Source organism: Ceratotherium simum, chromosome 9, assembly GCF_057802395.1.
Source record: "Ceratotherium simum simum isolate JZ-2026a chromosome 9, ASM5780239v1, whole genome shotgun sequence".
In the NCBI taxonomy this organism is placed as follows: domain Eukaryota; kingdom Metazoa; phylum Chordata; class Mammalia; order Perissodactyla; family Rhinocerotidae; genus Ceratotherium; species Ceratotherium simum.
In genome coordinates, this window is record NC_141908.1 from 10,543,446 (window position 1) to 10,563,857 (window position 20,412).

The window sequence follows — 20,412 nt, forward strand, 5'->3', positions numbered from 1 at the left end:
AGGAGCTCAAGAAAGTGTAATTACCATTAACATACATGCATCTCACAGCAATATCTTCAAAATATACAAAACAACAACGCATAAATCTAGCAATAGCTGATAAATGGATTAATCAATAATTGTAGACAGATATTAAACAGCCTAGAAACTGACAGAACATTCAAGAGAATCAGCAGATTTTTTTTTTTTTTTTGGTGAGGAAGATTGGCCCTGAGCTAACATCTGTGCCCATCTTCCTCTATTTTGTATGTGGGACACCGCCACAGCATGGCTTGATGAGCAGTGCATCAGTCTGCACCTGGGATTTGAACCTGTGAACCTCAGGCCGCCAAAGTGGAGTGCGCGAACTTAACCACTACACCATCAGGCCGGCCCCACGAATCAGCAGATTTCAATGAAAGAATTCAGCAAGTTTGCTAGACAAAAAATGAAGTTATGAATTCAATAGTAAAAAATTAAATACCATTCACCAAATCCACAAAACTATAAAGTATTTAGGATTTAACTTAACAAAGAATACAGAAGACTTACAGAGAACATTTAGAGACTCAAATAAAGATGAGAAAACAGAGATATATATATCATGTTCACAAAAAGTAAAAGGTACAAAAATGTAAGTTTTCTTCAAAATAATCTATAAATTTAATATAAACTCTGTTAAAGTGCCAGCAGAATTTTTGGGGAAATCTGACATATTGATGCCAAAATTTATAAGTAAGGATATACTAGACATTAAAACAGATTATAAAGCCAGAGTAATAAAAACACAATAGTACTAGAGTAGAAAAAGAGAGAGCCCAACCGAACAGAACAGAAAGATTAGTAACAAACCAACTGGGAAAAGATGGATTATTTAGTAGATAATACTGGGAAAACTGGTTCTTTATATGGATAAACACAAAGTTGGGTCATATCAAAACCACCATTGACATCCTCCCAAAAAAACTCAAACTGTTCAAATGGGTTAAAATCTAAATGGCTTAAATCTCAATCTAAATGAAAGGTAAAATAAAATTACAGCTAATAGAAGAAGACAGAAAAGAACACCTCTGTGACCTCCAGGGATGGGGTGGCAGATGAGGAAGGATTTTTTAAAACCCCAAACTATAAAGAGAAAAAATGAAGACTGTGTGATATCAGAATAAAAGGTTTCTGTTCAATGAAGGATGTGAATGTATTTTACTCACCCATCCCCCTAGCGATAGACATATGTTGTCTCAATCTCCTTGCTACCCACCACAAAGGATACTGTGATAAAAATTCCTCAGGTGTGTTAATACAGAGATTAGAAGAAAATATTTTTAATATGTAAGACTGACATGGAATTAGTATCTAGACTACACAAGAAACTCCTAAAATCAGCAAGAAAAAGACAGGCAACCAAACAGAAAAATGGGGAAAAGATATGAATAGGTGACTCACTTAAAAAGGAAACCTAAACCAACATTAAAATAATGAAGGAGATATAACTTTTTTAACTCATGCAAATTGAAACAATAAGACAAACCCATAAAGATGGAAGATATTGGACAGTCAGAAAAAGGGCAGCTTAAGGAAGAACATGAGTGAAGTGGGAAACACGCATGCGTTGCTGGTGGGACTGCAAACTGCTGGAGCCCCTCTGGGAGCAATGAACAACACCTGGTGTAATCAAGTATTCATATAAGCACACAACCCAGCAATCCTACTTGTGAGTGTATATCCCAGACTCGCCCATAGTTCCTTTGAAGAGATATGAATGAAGACGTTCATCTAAATAAACATACGAAAGGTGGCCTGGAAGGACATACATCAAATACAGGAGAAAGGGTGCCTGAGAGGAAAAGGGGAATGGAAGTGGGGAATGGAGGATAGAGGGAATAAAATAAAGCAAAACAAACAAAAGAGAAGCCTTGCATGGACCTAAGAAGATAGTCTGCCACAGACTGAGAGGTACGATTAACTTAATTTGGGCACTTGACATAAAAAAAAAGGATACTACCCTATTGGTCTTAGAGATATCTTCTTGTCACAAATTTATTTTACATATTTACCAATTCCCAAACTAACAGGCATTTTAGTGCTTTCCAGAACTTTTTTCCTAGTCTTAGTAATAGATATTTCTGCTCTTTTAGGTTCTGCCTTAGGTTCCTCTCTAGGAAGATGGAACTTTATAATCATAATTTAGACACTCCTTGAGAATGGTACTATAACCTAGATAAACATAAAGATATGATAATAAAAACCCTTCCCCCAATAAAATGCATAATTTTATTTAAATATCTATAATTTTTTTACAGTTTTATTGTTTTAATATATGAAAAGTTTTGTTGAATTTTTTCAGATAACAATAGCCTTCTTAAAGCCAGTTTAAAATATAATGGGAAAGAAGATCTCATTAATAATAGCACAGAAAGCATAAAGGATCTAAAAATAACCAAAAAAGGCAAGTATAGACTTATATTGGGGGGCTATAACCTCAGAACTTTGATAGGAGATACAGGAATGAGAAAAACATATTGTATTCTCAGCTAAAGAAACAAATTATCATAAACATATCAATTCTTTTCTCAAATTTATAAATTAATGTATTTACAAATAAAAAAGGATTTTGGAGGGGGTAGCACTTGAAAAAGTTATTCTCAAAATCATCTGAAAGAATTAACAAGCAAAAATAGCAAACAGCTGCATAATGATGCTGGGCTGGCCTTACCATATATCAAAACAATTAAAAAGCTAACATTAGAAGAGTGTTACAGTTCTAATAACTGAGAAATCTGAAGTTTAATAGAATAGATAGCCCATATACAGAATCTAAAATGCATAATATTCTAAAATTTTTATTTAAAACAAAGCATTCTAAATTTGTAGGGAAGGGAAAACATATTAGCAATATAAAAAATTTTTTTAATCAATTTGATTTTCATCACTGTATCACCTATCCACTTATGATAAAGAATATATATGCAGTAAGTGTTCTGAGTTGGGCCCCAGGGATTCCTTTTCCAGGCTTCAGACTATCTTGCATCAATCTGAAAGAAGTTACCTCTTTTTTTGTTTTTTGAGGAAGATCAGCCCTGAGCTAACATCCGTGCTAATCCTCCTCGTTTTTGCTGAGGAAGACCGGCTCTGAGCTAACATCTATTGCCAATCCTCCTCCTTTTTTTCCCCCAAAGTCCCAGCAGATAGTTGTATGTCATAGTTGCACATTCTTCTAGTTGCTGTATGTGGGACGCGGCCTCAGCATGGCCGGAGAAGCGGTGTGTCGGTGTGCGCCCGGGATCTGAACCCGGGCCGCCAGTAGCGGAGCACGCGCACTTAACCGCTAAGCCCCGGGGCTGGCCCTGAAGTTACCTCTTTTGTCTATATAAAGGATTATTATGGCTCAATACTGCCACTATCCCTTTTATTTGCTGTCTGTTCACTTTCCCAGAGTTGTGATTAATTCTTATCCTTCGGTAAAGTCTCTCTGCTTATTGATCTAAGCTGGTGGTTCCCAGACCACATCTGTATCACCTGGAACATGTTAGAAATGCAGCTTCTGGGAGCCAGCCCTGATGGCCTAGCGGTTAAAGTCTGGCACTCTCACTGCTTCAGCGGCTGGGGTTCGCTTCCCGGTCAGGGAACCACACCACCCATCTGTCAGTTGCCATGCTGTGGTGGCGGCTCACATAGAAGAACCAGAAGGACTTAACAACCAGGATATACAACCACGCACTAGGGCTTTGGGGAGGGAAAAAAATGCAACTTCTCGGACCCCACCCCACACATATCAAATCGGAAACTTTGAGGGTGGAGCCTAGCAATCTGTGTTTTAATGCACCCTCCAGGTGATTCTGATAACACACCCAAGTTTGAGAACTAATGATCTAAGCAAACATCCAGCACCACAGAAAGAACCACCTGTACTTCCAAGCCTGCGAAATGACATCTAGCTCCTACAGCAATTCTTGTCATATTGTTCATAAGGCACTAAATGAGTTATTTGTATACCTTTCACCCCAACTAGAAGGGATGTCTCTGGAGGAAAGGAGCTGTTTCTTATGTGTATTATGGCCATGGTACTTAACACAGTCTCTCCCATACTGCAATAATGATCAATATGTTCAATGCCAACTAGTCTTATGCTCTCACCTTTCTATAAATTCTTTTAGGTTCGCCAGTTCGGATCCCGGGCGCGCACCGATGACGCACTGCTTGTCGAGCCATGCTGTGGTGGCGTCCCATATAAAGTAGAGGAAGATGGGCACGGATGTTAGCCCAAGGCCAGTCTTCCTCACCAAAAAAGAGGAGGATTGGCAGATGTTAGCTCAGGGCCGATCTTCCTCACACACACACAAAAAATAAAATAAAATAAATTCTTTTAAAAAATTAAATGTCCTTATTGTAAATGTCCTTATTGTCTTAACCCTTTTATTTTTTTTTATTCTTTTGCTGAGGAAGATTTGCCCTGAGCTAACATCCGTGCCAATCGTTCTCTATTTTTTTGTATGTACGCTGCCAGCACAGTGTGGCTGCTAACAGAGCAGTGTAAGTCCGCGCCAGAAACCGAACCTGGGCTGCAGAAGCGGAGCATACTGAACTTAACCACTAGGCCACCACGGCTGGCCCGTCTCGACTCTTTAGAAGCTGGTTTATCCCCACATTTCCACTCATGTTATTTAATATGGTGCTGAATTACAACCAGGCTTATGTTAACATGTGGTTACTATACAGCAATACACAAATTCAAACTGGTGGAATTTTCGTACAGAAAGGCAATGCTAACTGGTTACTGAAACACAAACTCTTATTAAATGAAAAGTTTTACTAAATTGTTAAAAAAAAGCAAAAATTGGAATCTAGCAGGAACGTTTTTCAAAACAGAAATTCCTTTCCATCTTGCTGTTTTAACGCATATTTACCTGAGGTGTGACTGTGTGGTCAATTAGATTCTCAGTTAGAGATAAAAGCAAGGCATCCAATTCATCTGTAGCATCCTACAAAAGACAAAATATCTACAGTTGTTAAATGACCCATTAATCATCAGACTAAATTTTTACCATATCCTCTTAATTTATAATTCTAACCCAGGCTTGGTTGGTGTTAACCTTTAAACAAACATGGATATTCAGGAATCATGGTTACTAGTGATTCCACTTTTGCTTGGAGGAGAAACTAGACTACAATCAGAACTTGAAAAAGCTCAAGGGTTATGTGCATTTTCATATTGCTATTCCTTCTGGTGAGACAAACCTTAAGCAGGGTTAAGACTGTCCTGGCTCTTAGCTCTCAGACTAGAGGAGAGAGGTAAAAGGTTCGGCACAGGAGACAGTGAGGAAGGGAGATGTCTGAATTCCAAATGCTTCTTTACCCAGACTATGAGTGCTTCACTGTTTACAAAAGAGCATAATCTGAACTTCACCCCATAAACGTTAATATTTTTTATTTAATTAGTATTTGAAGCACCTTATGGAAGACGCAGTTCTGTACCGCAGAGAGTGTGTGTGTGGGTGGGGAGGAAGAATTTTAAAAGTATAAAAGATAAAATTCCAAACTGCATATAAGAGAAATAAGTATCTACGGTGTAGTACATAATGGAAAATGCCATTCACTCATACAATTCTATTTGCCTTCAGGCCCTGGTAAATCTCCTGTTAATGTTTTAACATTCAACTTAATTTTAAGGACACACATGAAAAAACTGCTCTCTCTTCCCACATCTCCTTCCTCCTATCCCACTCCCTCCCACCCGACGGCCTGGGTGAGTGCCCCAAAACTTGTGCATATCTCTACCACAATGCACTAAAATTCTCTCTCCCAGTGCAGTATAAGCAGTTTGAAAGAAGAGGACCTGTTTCATTCATTTTTGAATTTTCAAAGCCTAGCATGCTGTCTGGTACATATTATTTATGCAATAAATCTTTGAACTAAATGTCCTCCTCTGTTCTAAAAACATCTCAGGTTCCACTTAACAATTTTCAATGATCAGTCAAACATGCCAATATATCTTTTTAGAATTTTAATCAGCAGAAAGGAAGCTCTTGATGAACGGTATTTTAGGCTGGGTTTGTTTTTTTTTAAACCCAGAAGTCTGGAAAATTATACACCTAAATATTAACTATGCATTGTCTTTGGGTAGTGGGAATACAAGTGATTTCTAATGTTTTCTTTTTATAAAATATTTGGTAAATTTCTACAATAAATGTACTTACATAATAAAAGAGCAAAATGGTAAATGTTCACTTGCAAGGATTATTTTTCATTTAACTTGCAAATTAAAACATTCACTGGACAATGACCTGGGTTTTTATGATTTCTAAACTGGTAAGGGTGTGGCAAGTGCATACAGGAAAGGCAGGAGTTGCAATGAGCTGGTTATATTGCAACACACTGACAGGTTGCTGTTATTTCAGAAATTTTATTTCAATCAATAAATATTTATTTAGTGCCTACTATGTGCCATGGACTGTTTCAGATACTAGGGAAGCATAGCCAGCATTCAAAAAACAAAAACACAAACAAAGACCACTCCAAAACAAAAATACCAACAATAACACAAAAACTGGAGAAGAAACCCTGAAATACTCTTGTGAGGCATTTGACAACAGGATTCTCCCTCGAAAATTGAGGCTCAATGCTTTTCTCATAGTTTAAGTTTTGGTGTCAATCAGAAATCACCAGATGTCCATGGTTATACTATAGGATTCAACTCAGTACGGCCTTTGGAGAAAACTTAAAAAGTAAAAGTATTGTTACCTTTAGAACAGAACCATTTTCTGCAGGTGTGGCATGCATCAAAGCAAGAGAATCTTCAAGGATGGGCACATTATTCTCATTTAATACAGCACTGGGAAGAAAAAGATAAATTCACATCATGGAGGACCTTAAAACAGGCATAAGCAGCATTTTCAAAGAAAGGGCTTAGGAAAGAATAACAAATTCACAAAGCAGAAGAAGAAATTACAATCTGTGAGGAGCACGACAGCAGTCAGCATTCACTCATATGCCTTCGTGAAACCCTCCCCCATCTATCACATAACAGTTTTCATATCCAAGTCAGACTCATTCAGAAATGGATCAAAATGGTGGACTACTTTGCTTCCCTCCTAAATCTCACTGAAAGGACAGAAAAGAAAGACAAATACACAAAAAAGATAGAACAATAGACGATTGATTTTTAAAAGCCGTTATTAAACACATGAATGGGAAAGCTCAGTGGAACAGAAATTACACAGAGTACCTGAGATATGGGAGAACAATCGGGAAACCATAAGGAGAAGCCACCATTTAAGGACACAGGCTGGAGAGCTCTGCTGCAGAAAGTAGAGGCAACCTCTAGAGCACTCCAGATATTACAACAGGACTAGCCAGGTGAGAGGATGCTGGAGAGTCTGTTACCTGTAGGCCTGGCAGTAATGACACGGGCGTCTAACCCCAGATAAGAGTAACAATACGAGCAGTCTTACAGATGGCTTCAACACCAGGGAGGAAAGGGGAAAAATCTACAGCCAAAAGACCATCATCCACCAAGATAACACACCCAGCAAGAAATCCCAGTCCTCTGCAACATCACTGAAAGGTGCACAAGCACAGGGGCAGTTCCCGTCCAATCCCACGAGACAGAGGTAAAAACAAGAAAAATTCCAGATTGGAAAAGTCAGACATGACTGGTGAACCGGAAGCTACTACTGTTGCATCCACAACACTGAAGCAAATAGAGGCAAAGAGGTGACAAAGAAGAAGGAACAGTTATGAGAAAGAGAAGTGATCAAGATGTTTCAACTAACAGATACTGGATATTCAAAACGATAACGGCTTATGATGCTCCAGAACTGAAAAAAGACACAGGTTTTCAGACTGAAAGACTACCTTGAATACACACAAGAATAATAAATAAACCTATTCTTAGACATACAGTAATAAAAATATAGAACCTCAAGAATAAGCAGTAAAACCTAAAAGTTACCAGAGGAAAAAAATAACTTCGTGTTTCAGAAAGAAGAAACAGCTCAGAGAAAAGGAGTCAATATAATCAACAGTGAGCATTAAAAGGAGTGAAATGTGTTTTACAATGAATTCTCTCAAATGTTCAAGAAAAGATTAGTCCCGTGTAGTTTACGCTGCTGTAGAACACAGAAAGCAGCTGAGGAAAAGCTTCTGCATCCATTCTGCTCAGCACGTGTCATGACCCAGCAGCAATGCCACTCCCAGGAATTCCACACCCTAAAAACTCCTCACAACATGTGCGTACAAGGAGGGACATATACAATGTTAATTCAGAACATTTGTCCATTAATAAAAGAATTAATAAATTGTGGTTTACTCATGTAATGGCAGTTAAAATGAAGGAACCACGGATAATTTTTAAAATTCAGATATGTCAAAACAAAAACCACTGACCTGGATTCTTTCTTTCTTTCTTTTTCTTTTTCTCTCTCTCTGTCTCTCTCTCTTCCTCTGTCTCTCTCTCTCTATTTATTTATTTATTTTCGTGAGAAGACCAGCCCTGAGCTAACATCCATGCCAATCCTCCTCTTTTTGCCGAGGAAGACTGGCCTTGAGCTAACATCTGTGCCCATCTTCCTCCACTTTATGTGGGATGCCACCACAGCATGGCCTGACAAGCGGTGCAGCGGTGCGTGCCCAGGGTTCCAAACCCAGGCCGCCAGCAGCGGAGTGCGCGCACTTAACTGCTACGCCACGGGGCCGGCCCCTGAACTGGATACTTTAAATGGGTGAATTGTATGGTACTTGAATTATATCTTAATAAAGCTGTTACTAAAAAAATTAATTATCTGAATAAACATTTCTCTAAAAAAGAAAATATGTTCAACATCATTAGTCCTTTAGGACTAATCATCATTAGGTAAATGAAAATCAAAACCAGAATGAGACACCACTTCCTACTCACTAGGATGGGTATAATTTTAAAAATGAAGAATAAGCATTGGTAAGGATATGGAGAAATTGGAACCCTCATACATTGCTGCTGGGAATGGAAAATGTTGTAGCTGTTTTGGAAAAGTTTGGCAGTTGCTCAAAAAGTTACACAGAGACTTACTGCATGACCCAGCAATACCCGTCCTGGGTATATATTAAAGAGAAGTGAAAGCATGCCTACAAAAATTCTTGTATGTGAATGTTCATAGCAGCTTTATTCATAATAGCCAAAAAGTGGAAACAACACAAATGTCCATCAATTGATAAATGGACAAACAAAAGATGGTATGTCTGTACAATGGAATATTATTCAGCCATAAAGAGGGGTGAAGTACCAATACATGCTACAATATGGATGAACCTTAAAAACATTACATTAAATGAAAGAAGCCAGACATAAAAAGCCACATATTGAATAATTCCATTTACATGAACTGTCCAGAGTAGGCAAATCCAATAGAGACAGAAAGCAGAATAGTGCTTGCCAGGTACTGGGGAGAAAAGGAGGAATGGGGACAGACTGGCAAATGGGTCTCGTGTTTCTTTTAGGGGTGATGACAATATTATGGAATTAGATAGTGGTAAGGTTGCAAAACTTTGTCAATGTACTAAAAAGCATTGAATTGTATACTTTTAAAGGGTAAATTTTATGGTATGTAAATTACAACTCAGTAAAAAAAGATAAAAGAAAAATGGTCTAAATCTACTATAGCAAAATGTGAAGATGTGACAAAGCTTGATATTTGGTACACAGATACGCATTATGTAATTGCCATAGTTTTCGCTATGCCTAAAATATTTCATTTTTAAAAAGAGGGTACAATAATAAAAATAAAGTGTGGTATGACATGGGGAAAAAACAGATTAACAGAAAAGAAAAAGGGCCAGAAACAGACCCAAGTTTTATAATAATTTAGCATATTTTAACAGATGCACTTCAAATTCTGGGGGGGAAACAGATTACTCAAAATATCAATGGCCTTTAGAAAAATAAATCTGGAAGTATGCTGGCTTATATTCTAGGCTCTTTCCAGCTTCAAGAGTTCAACGAAACTGGGCAGTCCTATCCCCACTATCTTCCTCTTGGCAAAAAAAATTTTTGATGAGGTTATTCGAAAAGGCTCAAATAATAACATCAGAATTTAAAATATAGTGGGCCAATTTATTTATTGGAATTAATTAAAAGGTTAAGTTGTAATTCCAGTTTTAGCCCGATCACCAATTAGTATGTTTGTTGAGTATTAACTGTAAAGTCTGATATACAAAGCATGCTATACGCTTAACTGCTATGTTGATTACAGTATCTGGAACTGAATATGATCAATCAGAAAACTCTTCACTAAATTTTGAATAATAGGAAAAGAAACAGCATTCACTGATTCAACAATGTTTAGCACCAACTAAGCACAGAACATTGGATACACAGTGATGAACAAAGTAAACTGGCATAGTGCAGAGAATAAAAGTCTAACAAGACAAATAAATGGCATAATACTCATTAAAGAAAAGAGAGGCAGAAGAGACTTGGAAAGGATAGCAAAGAAATTTGCTTGAACAATGTGAAAGCCCACAGTAAGAAAGTTTATAAGAACATGGCCACTGTGATGACAGGATGGCACTAAAGTTAACTACCATACCTAAGAGAAAGAATATACATTCCTCACCAAGTATCTTGTAAGATTAAAAATATCTTTAAATGTTGTTTTTCCTCTGTAGTTTGAATCAGTTGAAAAAGTATGAGAATGTCAAGAGACTGATTAGGAGCATCTTCAAATAATCTAAAACTAGGTGTTAAGCAGCAATGTAATGGACAGCAGAGTGAATTCAAGCTATCTTTCAAACATATATCCTGAAACCATGTGGTGATAGACTGGGGAAGAGGAAAAAAGACTCCAAAAAAAGTTAAGAGGAAAAGGACATCAATTTAATTCAGTCTACCCAGAACTGTACCTGTCCGTGGCAGCATCCTGAACTTTGGCATTTTTATGACTTAATAAGCTACCTTCTCTTGTAACCTAAGAAAATGAAATCATAAAAAAACATTAAATCTTTGTTGAGAATACTAAAGTAGCATGAAATTAACATTCTTTCCAGTAAAAATAGAAATATCAGTCTGCTTCAGTTCCAAAAAGAGGTAAACATACCTCATCTAGGAAATATCAGTACTGCACCTAGCACAACCCTATCCCATACCCAAATTAATAATCCAGGCTTTCACTTGCATATATTATTATACAAATTCACATGCTTTACTAGACAGCTCTCAATTATTTTAGACACCATGTTGTGTTAGTCAATATAAACAGAATTCCAGAAGATTCAATGTCAGAATTTTTCAAATTTGCACAATAAAAAGAAGATATTAAGTTGTATATTTGGCCTTTTATTTTTCCCTGAAACGAATATTTTAGGAGTGAATTCTAAAAAATTTTTCTGAAGAGGTCAGTTAGTTTCTTCTTCAACTTCACTGAGGTATCATTTACATACAGTAAAATGCACACATTTTTAATGTACAGTTCAATGAATTTTGAAAAATATATACAGGTGCATAACCAACACTATAATCAACATATGTAACATTTCCACTACTCCCAAAATGTTCCCTCAAGGCTGCCAATGCAATCCCATCAAAAATCCTTACACATGGCAAACAATGATCTGTACTTTCTATAGTTTCATATAAATGGAATCCCAATACCTATCTTTTGTGTCTACCTTGTTAGAGTAGCGTGATGTTTTTGAGATTCACCCATGGTGTTGCATGTATCAGTAATTCATTTCTTTTTATGTGCTGAGTAGCATTCCTCTGTATGGATATGCCACAGTTTGTTTATCTGTTTACCTGTTGATGGACATGGGTTGTTTCTAGTTTTTAGCTATTACAAATAATGCTGCTAAGAACATTTGTGTACTAATATCTGTGTGAAGCTACGTTTTCATTTCTCTTGGGTAAGGAACTAAGTGGAACTCCTAGGTCATATGGTAAGTGTATCTTTAATACATTGCCAAACTCTTTTCTAAAGTGCTTTTAACATTTTATATTCTTACCAGCAATGTGCATTGCAGGAGCTCCATCACTGCCAACATAGTCAGTTTTTAATTTTAGCTATTTCAGTGAATGTCTTTCATGATGTTAGCTGTAGTTTTTTTTCAGAGATCCCCTTTATCAGCCTGAAGAAGTTCCATCCTATTCCTAGTCTGCTGTGAGCTTTTATCATGAATGGGTGTTGAATTCTGTGAAATGCCTTTTCCATACAAATTGAGACAATTTTATTTTTTTGTGAGAAGGACCAGCCCTGAGCTAACATCCAATGCCAATCCTCCTCTTTTTGCTCAGGAAGATTGGCCCTGGGCTAACATCCATGCCCATCTTCCTCTACTTTACATGGGATGCCGCCACAGCATGGCTTAACAAGCAGTGCATCCACATGCCCGGGATCCGAACCGGCGAACCTCAGGCCGCCACAGCAGAGCGCGCGCACTTAACCCCTTGCGCCACCGGGCCGGCCCCCAACAATTTTATTTTTTAATATGGGGAACTATACTGGCTTTTGAATGATAAACCAACGTTTTTCCTGAGATAAACCCTACTTGGCCATGACATACTATCCTTTTTATAAATTGTTGAGTATGATTTGCTTATACTTTGTTAAGGATTGTTGAGTGTATATTCAAGAGGGGCATTAGTCTATAGTTTCTTTTCTTGTAATATTTTTTTCTGGTTTGGGTATTGGGGTCATACTAGTCTCATAAAATGAGTTGGGAAGTGCTGCCTCCTCTTTTATTTTCTGAGAGAGTTTGTGTAGAATTGTTATGATTTCTTCCTTAAATGTTCAGTAGATTTCAACAATGAAGGCATCTGGTCCTGGATTTTTCTTCATGGGAAGGTTTTTAAGTATAAAAGAAAATCTCTTTAATCTAGGGTTATTAAAGTCAAAAAAGATCCCAAAGTATAACTGAAACGTAAGGTAACGACAACTATTACTACCACTGCTATGACAACGTGGTTTCAACACTGGGCTCAACACTCATTAAACGCTCATTGTGTGCCAGGCACTCTTGTGTGCCAGGCATTCTTCCACGTCCTTGACAGTTATTACCTTATTTCCTCCTTGTAACCCACCTTAAGGTAGGTACTGCCATTGCCCTTTTTAAAACATAATTAAACTGAGGGTCAGAGAGATTAACTAACTTGCCAAGTCAAAAAGCTAGTAGGTGGTAGATTAGAAATGGGATTCAAACTCAAGTTGTCTGATTCCAGAGCTTGTATTGCCATATTTTCTTTTTATTTATATATGTAAATACTATGTTTTATGTTTATATTGAGGGGAAAGCGTAGATAAAAAGCATAAACGATATTCCTCAAGTCCTCTCAGCTCTCGTCAAGGCTTGTGCCTGGGGACAGGAGGGTAAGTGCATCTTCTCAACAGCAGGGTATTTTGAAGCCCTAAACTGACAACATGACTTGGTGAGACAGGTTTCTGTCCTGGTTTTAGTTTGGAGGACAAGTTTGAAAGTTAGGGAGAGCCAAGGAAAAACTGATTTTGAGACCATGGATGCCATAAACTTCATGAGGGCTGGTTCCTACCCACTGCATCATTTACCATGTCACAGCGAACTCTTTCCCCTTGTAACTATCACTCTTGGTGCTAATAACATCGTAATTTTGCCAAATCGGGGGCAGACGGGTGGTGGGGAGTAGCAGACTGACAAAGACAGACCTAAAATCATTGACTTAACATTGACAGGAAACTAAAAATCACTAGATTTTTCTGGCTATAATGGTGGCAATGATTAGGGACTCACTTCTATAGGAATTTGATTTTTTTTCTTAAACTTCTTATACCCTAGAGTGTCTTTAACTTTACTTTTTATCCCATGACTGCTCCCTCTTAATCTAGTTTGTATCTAGAGCTGGGAAGGCATTTTGCATATTCAACATGCTTCTTGGTACTACTACTCTCTATCTCTAATCACTAGCTAGGTCACTCTTGTTTAACACTCATGTATTTTACTTGTTCTTCAGGGTCTCTCCGACTCTAAGTCTCACGCTCTTTACTTGACCAGGACTATCACTATTAAAGGCAGCTTACCTTATGCACTGCTTCTACTTGAGCCTTCAAAATGTTACTCTTCAAGTCAGGAGGAACTCTCCTGGCATTCAGTCCTGGGCTCTCAATGGCATTATTAAGATATTTCTCAGTCAACTTCACCACTTCCTCCTAGATATTAAAAATATACTGTAAGCAACTCTGATAGGCCATAGTTATATGGAAATAGAAAAGGGACTGATAAAAGTTCATAATCAGACAACCAGGAAATCATGTGTCTTAAGCAGTCATATCCTATTTCAGGAATAGTCAATTCCTACATGTAGTCTCAAACTAAGGCTCAATAATCACAAAGATGAAATGCAAATCGGCAGGGACCTCTAGAAATCATCTAGCCCAATATCCTGTCTTTAAGCAACTGAATATCCACATATATCATCTGGGACAAATGGCTGAATTAAACCACATATGGAGAATGTTTGCTATTTGCTGTAATTAATTTCAACTGGGGTTTAGGTTAGGCCCTAAACAGGCTAATCCCTGCAATTCTGGAGCTGTCACCAGGTAGACGATTGCGTTTGGGATTATGTTATATAGCCAAAAACAGGTCACCCTCAGGGACAGACTTAGGAAAAGGATAAAATTAAGGACCAAGTCCAGTCAATGAAGATCATAATTAAAACAATATAAATTAGGGGCCGGCCCCATGGCTTAGCGGTTAAGTGCGCGCGCTCCGCTACTGGCAGCCCGGGTTCGGATCCCAGGCGCACACAGACGCACCGCTTCTCCGGCCATGCTGAGGCCACGTCCCACATACAGCAACTAGAAGGATGTGCAACTATGACATACAACTATCTACTGGGGCTTTGGGGGGAAAAAAAAACAATATAAATTAAATATGAAAAGAAATAAACGGAAGAAAATAAAGAAATAATTTTACATTATCTGCACTACAAGTGATATTTTACTTAAAATGAATGACAATCAATAATAACAACAACAAATATCATTAGTACTACTATGGTTGCTATTTAACACTAGCCTAAATAACAAAGTCATTCTAAATTTTTCTTAGTCTCAGATACAGCTTTTGTTCTGTAAAACAGGCTAGCTGCCAAGTATGGGATTACATACTAGACCACTCTTTCAGCTGTGAAAAGATTTAATTAACTTACTTAATTAAAGTGCTTACTCTAATTTGGTGTTTCTTAATGCCGTCTCCACACTTCTGCCTCTGGGTGGGAACCCCAAAATATGAATGTTTAATAAGCTTCCCCACGTGAATCTGATCCATACAAAAGTCTGAAAATCACTCCTTTGGACTAGACTCTATTTATGCCTGTGACCTCCTAGTCTTCAGAATGGCTCCTATTAATTGAAAGAAGTCCCTATGTCCTTTTTCAATCATGGCTAGTTCATACCATATGATTCAGCAATCCTACTTCTGGGTATATATCCAAAGGAAACAAAACTACTATCTCGAATAGATATCTGCACTCTCATCTTCACTGCAGCATATGCACAGTAGCCAAGATATGGAAACAACTTAACTATCCTCCGACCAATGAATGGATAAAGAAAGAATGGTGTGTATGTGCATATATATATGGAATATTATTCAGCCTTTAAAAAGAAGGAAACCCTGCTATTTGCAACAACATGGATGAAGCTAGAGGGCATTATACTATAAGAAATAAGTCAGACAGACAATGACAAATACTGCATGGTATTACTTACATGTGGAATCTAAAAAAAAAATCCAACTCACAGAAACACAGAGTAGAATGATGGTTGCAGAAGTTGGGGGGGTGGGGAAACGGGGAGAGGTTGGTAAACTGGTACAAATTTTCAGTTATAAGATGAATAAGTTCTGAGGATCTAATGTACAGCATGGTGACTATAGTTAATTATACTGTTCTATACACTTGTGATGAATAAATGAAAAGCAATAAGATATATTGGAATATATGAGGAAGCCATTTGGTTTAAAACTAATTTGGCCTGACCTTGTTTTTCCAGAAAGGCCTGACGTGGCCTGTCGTACATGCATTGTACATCTGCTTTAAACATTTACAATGTTCCGAAGCTGAGAATGATGCCCTTAAAGATAAGGATGTTTGTTGCCTTCCCTCCATATCAGCATTTCTTTATAGATAAGCATTTCTTCCCAGAAACTAAGGATTAATTACTGACCTTCTGTGCTCATTTTGTGACCACTGACCTGCTGTGCTCATCTCGTGACCACTAGCCTGCTATGCTAGTAAAGCATCTCGTGACTGTAGTAAAAGGGATATTCCTGTCATATGTGATGTGTGTTCCTTGTTCCAAGATGGTATATAACTACTCTGCACACTCCGCTTCTTTGGAGAGCTTTCTCCCTTGGTGAAAGCATTCTCTCAGGCTACAGTCCTCAAAACTGGTTGATATAATAGACTCACCCCAATTTTGATTTATAGATTGATTATGGATTATTTGCGTCAACATTTCAAATTTGCTGACAGTACATCTTAAGTGTTCTCACCAAAACCCAAAAGCAAACCAAACAAAAAGGTTACTACATGAGGTAATGGATGTGTTAATTAATTTGATGGTAGGAATCATTTCACAGTGTATACGTATATCAAATCATCATGTTGTACACTTTAAATATATTACAATTTTGTCAATTATATCTCAATAAGTCTGGAAAAAATTCACGGCTAGTTCAAATGCTTTGACATTTTCTCTTCAGAGACAATTACATTGCACACTTGAGATTACTTGTTAATCATTTATATTTTCACATTATAGGATTCTCAGAGCAATCTGCCTCTGACATAGGCAGATATTTCTAATGGCCTATAGTAAAAACAAAAACAAGAATTCAACACGCATATCACAGGTAAAAGTATAAATTTTTACCATATTTCTGGAAGGCAATTTTGTAAAAGTACCAAAGGCTTTAAAATTATGTCTGTACTTTGACCTAACACTTCCACTTCCCAGGAAAATAATCAAAGATGATCGCAGATATTTATTTATAAGACCGTTTGTCACAGCATTGATTATTACAGTGAAAATTAGCAACAATCTAAATGTCAAGGGCCGGCCCCGTGGCTTAGTGGTTAAGTGTGCGCACTCCACTGCCAGCGGCCCGGGTTCAGATCCCGGGCGCGCACTGACGCACCGCTCCTCTGGCCATGCTGAGGCCGCGTCCCACATACAGCAACTAGAAGGATGTGCAGCTATGACAGACAACTATCTACTGGGGCTTTGGGGGAAAAATAAATAAATAAAATCTTTAAAAAAAAAAGAAAACAATCTAAATGTCTAATGGGGACTGGGTAAACACAATGAAGACACACGCATGCAATTTAACTATTGTCTGTAACGTATCATTGAGATAAAGATGTTTATAATTGATTAGTTTTAAAAGCAGCGTCATTGTATTTTTTTAATAAAAAATATATCACATTTAAATGTTTGGAAGTATATATCTTTAAAATGTTAACTGTAGCTATCTCTTAGTAGTGGGATAATGGAAGATTTATAGTTTCCTGCTTTATTTAAATCTTATTTTCTACAATTATTATGTATGTGTACAAGAGAAAACAATTAGTGAAATACAAGTTGAGTGTAATAGCTTTAAAATATTTTCACTTTACTTTATTATAGCACATAACTCCAGTGGCACCCAGTTTACTATGCTGCTGGTATGTCTGCTTTGGATGGCCAAAATGCAGCAAACAGAAGACCAAAAGAATTAAAAGGACACCCTGATTCCTAAACACCCCAAATTAGACCTGATCTGAAATGATGGTCCATGCTCAATCTCTATTGTAGAGCAGTCCTTGGGTGTCAGTCAGCTTAGTTATGAGCTTATGTCAGTGGTTAACGCCAATCCAAAGTCTGCTTAGGTTCTCACCCAAAATGCCATCAGATCCAGACTTGAAACTACTCTTGAAACAGTCTTGGCTAGGAAATGTGAATATCTTTCAGTAGGGCATTTCTATAGTCAAACCACTAACGTGAAGAATTAGTGACAACAGTAACCCTTCCCCAACAAAAATGGTACTTTTTTACACAGAGAGGCTCTAATTCTGGAAGCTCCTTCTTTAAATGCCTCAGAAACACTGAAACTGTTGAACTAAAAAAAAAAAAATTACACAAACTGCTTAACCAAAGTGAAGTTGTTTTTAGTTTTAACCTTAAAGACATGCAAGGAATTATTTTAAGGTTGGTTAAGGTTCATCTTTTTTTTGAGTCATGGACCTTTTGGAGAGTTTAACAAAATTTGGATCCACCTTCCAGAAAAATGTATAAATGAATCAAATAAAAGAATATATATTCAATTTCATAGGGTTTAAGGCCCTCCTATGCCTATTCATGGGTAGATCCAGCATCTACAAGTTAAGAATCCTGCTTTAGAAGATTAAATACAATTTATCTTATATTTTTACTAAATTTACACAAAGTTTTTAACCATATTTTATAAACGGTTTCTTCCCCCTAAACTGTTTAATGTATCTAAATGAAGCCAGAAGAGTGCCCGACATCACGACAAAAGGGATATGAACTTTTAGACCTAGTCTACTACACATAAAAAATAGTAAGATACCAGCAGCATAACAGTCTGGTTTCCAGAAACAAAGAATGAATTAAAAATTATTTTTAAAAAACCTGCACCAATGATATTAGTATAATATTAGTAACTATTCTTTAAGCCAAAAAAGTCAAGGCAATGAAAGTTAGCAGAATACACTGCCCCAAAATACGCCACTTTGGCATAAGGATTATTTTGAGCTGAAAGCAATTGAGAAGAAGCAGATACAAGAAAAGTCTCTGTCCTCCTACTATTTGCCTAAGAGCAGAACATAAATTTACAAAAGTGTCCCTCCCCCACTCTCTACCAGGCAGGATAAAGATTAATCCCTGGAGACAACTTCAGATCCTTATCAATGAAAAGCAAGGATTTAAATCTGCATAACAAATCTTACTCTAGTTTACCATGCTTTTCCTTGTAACCTCCCCACAACTGGCCTCCCCCACACCTTTCTTCCTTTTGACTTTAGCTGACAAGATAGCATCTAAACTGGAATTCTAAGCCACCTCTGAGAGTTACTCATTTTTCCCTGGGTGCCTCCCTTGTATACGTGGGGTATACACATTAATAAACTTCTGTTTTTCTCTTGTTAATCTGTCTTTTGTTACAGGGGTCTCAGCCAAGAACTCAGAAGAGCAGAGGGAAAATTATTTTTCCTCCCCTACAGCAACTATTGCCAAATAGAAATACTTTTTACGAATGCAAAGGCAAATATTTCCTTTTACTAGTTACATGACATGCAACAGCTCACTGATCCCTGGAGAAGTGTGGCCTTTGCACAGCTAATGTCTCATGATTTTTCATTTCCCAAAGGGAAATTAGACCTATCATCATACCTTCTGTGTCCAAATTGGGGGTAGAGGGAATGAAAGTAACTACTTGCAGAACCAAACTAAAATGGAGTCACTTACATCAAGGACAAAATGGAAACGGCCAAGGCAGGGGCATAAAGGAAACTAAACCTAACCTTACAAGAATTTACAGCTCTTCTCAGAAATCAGCAGAGAATACCAGCCAATCCTCAAATGCCAAGTCTGTTCAAGCCATCTCTGGACTTCCTTGTTCCCCTGACTCAGTTACCCTGAACCAAATAAGAAAGAAGACCACTAGGTAACCAATCAGTTGAAAAAACCAAATAACTTTCATATTTATCCCATAAAAACTCCTTAGTCTGTGAGCAACTCATTGCTCCCATAGCCTTGAGGTTCCCAACTTGCAGGATGAAACCCTTGCAATAAACTCATCTTGTTACTTTGTTTTACTCAGTGTGCAGTCTGGTTTTTGACATTTTATTTGGTTATATGCTTTTAAGGTCTGGATAAAAGCAAATCAAAAGGGTAAAAATGACAAAGATTATTCCAAATCACATGTGGTGGCAACCTGCTGCTAGATTCAATTCCTAACAATCAAGAGAAGGGGTCAGCAAAGTATAACCTGCAGGTCAAATCTGGCCCACCACCTGTTTTTGTAAATAAAGTTTACTGGAACACAGCCCTGCTCATTCCTATATGGCTGCTTTTGTGCTATAACGCCAGAGCTAAGTAGTTTTGATAGAGATTGTATGGTTGGCAAGACTGAAATATTTACTATCTGACCCCTTACTGAAATAGTCTGCCAATTTCTGGTCAAGAGAACAGAGTCATCATGCCCTACTTTTAATCCTTTACCCTAAAAAGGCTAGTTGCTACAGGCCATGCATGCCTTAACTGTGCCCCCATCCTCACTAATAAACGCATTTAGATTTTGTCACTTTAAGTATTTTTTTAAATTTGATTGTTGGTCAAAGAACAAGAAAAAAATGATTCCTGAAATGAAATTTGGAGATAAAGAAAATCCTGGAATTGTCTCAGGTAATTAAGAGGAGGAGGGTAATTGAAC

General features: G+C 37.4%; 1 protein-coding gene across 4 annotated transcripts in view; it reads right to left on the reverse strand.

Annotated features, from left to right (window-relative positions):
• EPB41L5 (erythrocyte membrane protein band 4.1 like 5) overlaps positions 1 to 20,412 on the reverse strand; it is a 124,702-nt gene that overhangs the window by 13,824 nt on the left and 90,466 nt on the right. For all 4 annotated transcript variants that reach the window (XM_087435049.1, XM_087435047.1, XM_087435046.1 and 1 more), the window contains exons 19-22: positions 13,995 to 14,123; positions 10,852 to 10,916; positions 6,718 to 6,808; positions 4,884 to 4,958 (exon numbers count right to left, since the gene is read on the reverse strand). In XM_087435049.1, the coding sequence (XP_087291175.1) occupies positions 4,884 to 4,958; positions 6,718 to 6,808; positions 10,852 to 10,916; positions 13,995 to 14,123 (360 nt within the window). The remainder of the gene's footprint in view (positions 1 to 4,883; positions 4,959 to 6,717; positions 6,809 to 10,851; positions 10,917 to 13,994; positions 14,124 to 20,412) is intronic.